This window comes from Populus alba, chromosome 2 (assembly GCF_005239225.2).
Source record: "Populus alba chromosome 2, ASM523922v2, whole genome shotgun sequence".
Lineage (NCBI taxonomy): Eukaryota > Viridiplantae > Streptophyta > Magnoliopsida > Malpighiales > Salicaceae > Populus > Populus alba.
The window spans coordinates 2,357,136-2,361,584 of NC_133285.1; the positions used below are offsets into that span (position 1 = coordinate 2,357,136).

General features: G+C 29.9%; 1 protein-coding gene across 1 annotated transcript; it reads right to left on the reverse strand.

The window, feature by feature from the left end:
• Positions 1-1,238, reverse strand: LOC118052797 (uncharacterized). Its single transcript, XM_035063860.2, has one exon. The coding sequence runs from the start codon at positions 932-934 to the stop codon at positions 110-112; it is 825 nt and encodes a 274-aa protein (XP_034919751.1). The 5' UTR covers positions 935-1,238; the 3' UTR covers positions 1-109.
• Between the last annotated feature and the right edge of the window lie 3,211 nt (positions 1,239-4,449).

The window sequence follows — 4,449 nt, forward strand, 5'->3', positions numbered from 1 at the left end:
TTTAAAAAAAGAAGAAGAAGAAAACGTAATATAATAAAATCGAGATGGATTTTACAGTGCCTAGCTAATTATTCACTCCTTTTTACTAATATTGCTAAATATTAATTAATCACCTATAATTAATAGCCAAATACTGTTCCTCTCTCAAAATCTTCTTCTTATCAGCAATAAACGTCTCAACGGCATGCCTAAATTCGTCATTATCCATCTCCTGCATCGACTTTTTCGCGGCGGCCGGAGTGTTATAATTAAGGCGAGTACTGGTCTTGATCACAGACGACGTAATTTCCCAGCTTCCAGTCTCTGTCTCCGATCTTCCAAACTCTCGTGAACATTCCCTGTTCTCTTTTCCATTCCGCGCTGATCGCGTCCTCCAGCAACGCTTCTGCTCTTCAAACAGTGTAAGATCACGAACTGTCTTCTCCTCCTCTTCAACTTTGGCAGCATCAACAGTTTTCTCCCAGTAGACTATTTGTTTGTCGTCGTATAAGGTATCTGTCTCACGGACTGGAAGATCCTTCTCCTCTACTTGAACTGGTTTCTCTAGCAACGATGAAACAACCAACTGTTTGTCCTCGTGGGTTGTTGTTTTCCAACGAGGAGAGGAGTTGGAGGAGAAGGAAACGTATTCGTCGTAGATATCGTCTTGGAATGGGTTGTCGTTTTGGTCATTGTTGTGGGCTCTTGTGGATGAAAGATAGACAATTAGAACTATGAACATGTTTGCGAGCACAAAAACATAGATTTTCCGGTTAGAATAGGAGAGATAATGAGAGGCGATTTGTGTTATGACAGTGAAGCAAGAAAAGGAGCACCAAAGCAAGACTAAAGCTCCCACTGCTTCCAAAAAGTAGTGAGAGTATCTCATTCTGTTGTACCTTCTCATAGCATCGGCTTTCTCAGCCTTCACTTTGTCAAATTCAAAGGACGACATTGTTGGTTTGTGGGGTTTTGATTTAAAAGAATATATCGAGAGGATGAAGAGAACTTTTCGGAGGGATTCGGGGTTGCTCGTGGGAGACGATTTTTATAGAGAAGGAAAGTGAGGGGAGTTAGGGATCATACAGAGAGGGATGACAGTTATATATATCGAGTGAAGGTAGCCATTAGCTGCTTCTTCACTGGTATTATATATCTTGCCTCAAATGGTTTGGTTTTTCTCGAGGAGGGTTCCTTGGAGAGAGAAAAAGGGAAGTGGCATATACAACACAGATTCCTTGGTGGAGAAGTATGGTTTTTTTTTTAGAGATATTGAGCCTGAGAATGATCCATTTTATGTCTGTTTTTAAGATTCCTCTGGCTAGCCACGTGGACGGTTAAAATTCCCGGCTTATTGGATACTCGAAAAAAAAACCCGACTCGATGGTGAAAAAATTGAAAAGCTTTTACTCCAGGTAAGGAAGTAAGGACGGGGATGGAGCGCGTGACTATCCTCCGCGAAAAACACTCAATCATATATATAAAACTCAACCTTATCACACATATTATTTTTCTGTTTTTCATCTTGTCTGCTCGATGTAGTCATACCAGCTAAAATAAAAAATCATTGACCGATGGAGAAAACACTTGATCACACCAGACTGGTATAATGATTAAAAAAAAATAATTTTTAATTTAATTATTGTATCACATTTAAATTCATGCCTGGTAATATAAGAGACCTGCTTTGCACGTCCTTTTGTCACATAGATTTTCTTAAATTAGGCTATTAAGATTTTATTTTGTTATTTTCCTGATTATTTTGGATTTTATGATTTTTTTGGCTACTTCTCCCTTTTGTTTTAGGGTTTTGATTTTCTTTTCCTACACTGTTAATGTTATTTTTGGGATTGTAAACATTCTAGAGATGCAAATTTTATTATATTAATATTTTAGAAATAAAATAAGCATTTTTGTTTTTTTATATAATTTTATAAATAGTTAAATTACTCAATTATCCTTGTTATTTAAAATTTTTAGCCTTAGTTTCAAGGTCTTGATTGTAATTTCATAATGATTTTTTTTTTTTGTTATTGTTGTTTAGTCATAGGGTTTTTTTATTTTGTGAACATAAAAATGCCTTTGGTTTTGTTTTTTTTTAATTTCATCCATAAATATTTAATTTTAGTTGGTTTTTATGTTGAATTAAGTCCTAATTCTATTAATTGATATTTTTTCATTTATATTATTTTTTTTATTGATTTTTTTTTAATTTTATCATTTAATATTTGTTTGATTAAAAATCTTGTTTCTTTGTTTTTTAGGATTGTTTTTAATAAGATTATCTTGATTTTATAATTTGAATCATAAATTTAAAAAATTAACTCAAGTTAATTTTTATTTTTTTTAAATGGACAACCTCAATTTCATTACTAGTAATGAATTCGTGGGAAAGGTAGGAGCCGTTCTTGTTTTCGTTTTCACTTTTTTCCGTTTATCGTTTTTTACATATGACAAATCAATTGTAATCTTGCGATTTTCCTTTTTTCGTTTTTCACTGCAAGTTGAAATATTTTACCTTACATACGCGCGTCGACACACTCGAGTTGATAGTTGCAATGTAATTGTTATCACTATTTTTTAGTCGAGGTATTCTGACAATGGTACTAATTATGATTTAAAATGTTTGTTTATTTATAAATATATTAAAATAATATTATTTATTTTTTAAAAATTATTTTTAATATTTAATATATGAATGATTTAAAAATAAAAAAAATTAAATTTTGATGGAACGCAGTTTAAATCACATTTTTATTTAAAAATATATTAAAATAATAATATTTTTTATGTTTTAAAATTTATATTAAACATGAAAATATTAAAAAAATAAAAAACAAAAAAATTCTATATTTTTGAAATTAAGTTGAACATGATATTAATCGGTCATGTGTTATGCTACGGTATGGTTAATTTATCAATATATCCATTAGGAACGGGATATGATCCAAGGTCCAATGAATTCCGGGAATCCATGTAAATTCATGCCATGATATTGTCCGAAAGTCCTTCCATGTCATAATAAGGATCAGCCATGAAAGAAAAAGCAATAGGGTTCATGATCAAAGTGAATCTTTTAGCACTGGGTTTCCATGGGAAATTCATGAGCTCTTCAAAAAGGACAGACAGTGGAAAGATATAGCTCTCATGGGACATTATGGTTTGGTCGTGGAAGATGATGTTAAATACTGACTGGTTTGGTTATTCCAAGTGAGCCGAAAAGGCCTTCAATGGCCAGCGATCCACACCGCGTGAAAGTCACTGCCTGCCACCCTTTTTAGGGTTCAGGAAGTGACCAGGACCAGTAGTTGTGCAGGTGGAGATGAGTCATGGGAGGGGAATATCATGTGACTTCAATGACAGTAAAAATAAAGTTTTAGAGATTATAAATATATATATATATATATATATATTTATAATCTTATATATATATATATATATATTTGTGACATAATTAAATATCATGTTCTCTTTGATAATGAATTTATGGCCATGTTTGTTTCCTGGAAAATAGTTTCCGGAAAACTATTTTCCAAATTTTTTTGTGTTTGTTTGCTATTAGAAAAGTTGACCAATAGAAAACACTTTCCGGTTAATGAAAAACACTTTTCAGTCAAATAAAAATTTGGCTCAGTTTTCAGGAAAATATTTTTCCTTTTAGGCCATGTTTGTTTCCTGGAAAGTAGTTTTCGAGAAATCATTTTTCAAACTTTCCTGTGTTTGTTTGTCATTAGAAAAAATGATCAACGAAAAACACTTTTCAGTAAAAGAAAAATTTGGCTTGGTTTTCAGAAAAGTGTTTTCCTGAAAAATTTAAGCGCAAAACACTTTCTGAAAGTTATGAAAAATTTAGAAATGTTATTATTTGCTGATTATATCAAATTTGATCTTCAAACTTTTGATTGTTATATATTTTTGTTTTGAATATTTATTTTTCAATTTCATCTCTTAAAATTTTATTTTTATATTAACTTTGGTTCTTATTTTTATAATTGCTATTTGCTTTTTTCTTATCATTTTTTTATTGAAATTTTTTATCTATCAAATTTTGTTCTCATTCTATTGATTGCAACTTATTTTATTTGAAATAATTTATGAAATGTTGATTATTAGTATTTTAATTTCTTCATCTTTTTTTTTAATTTTTTAGATTTGATCTCTATTATTTATTTTATTTGAGATAATTTATGAAATTATATTTTTTTTTCAATTTCATTCTCATTCAACTTTTTAATTTGTAAGATTTGTTCCTTATTATTTTAATAAACTTGAGAAAAATAAAATATTAATAAGTTATTTTCCAGCTTATTTTTCATGACATAAACAAACATTGAAAATTATTTTTCAATTTATTGTTTATTACACTATCAAACATTGAAAAATACTTTCTTGAAATTCATTTTTCTAAATTTTATTTTTCAAAAAAAAATATTTTCTAGCAAACAAACTAAAATAGTTGCCGTGTCTACA

Coding starts and splice junctions, on each gene's coding strand:
- LOC118052797 (XM_035063860.2), bottom strand. CDS start 934: ATGTCGTCCTTTGAATTTGACAAAGTGAAGGCTGAGAAAGCCGATGCT.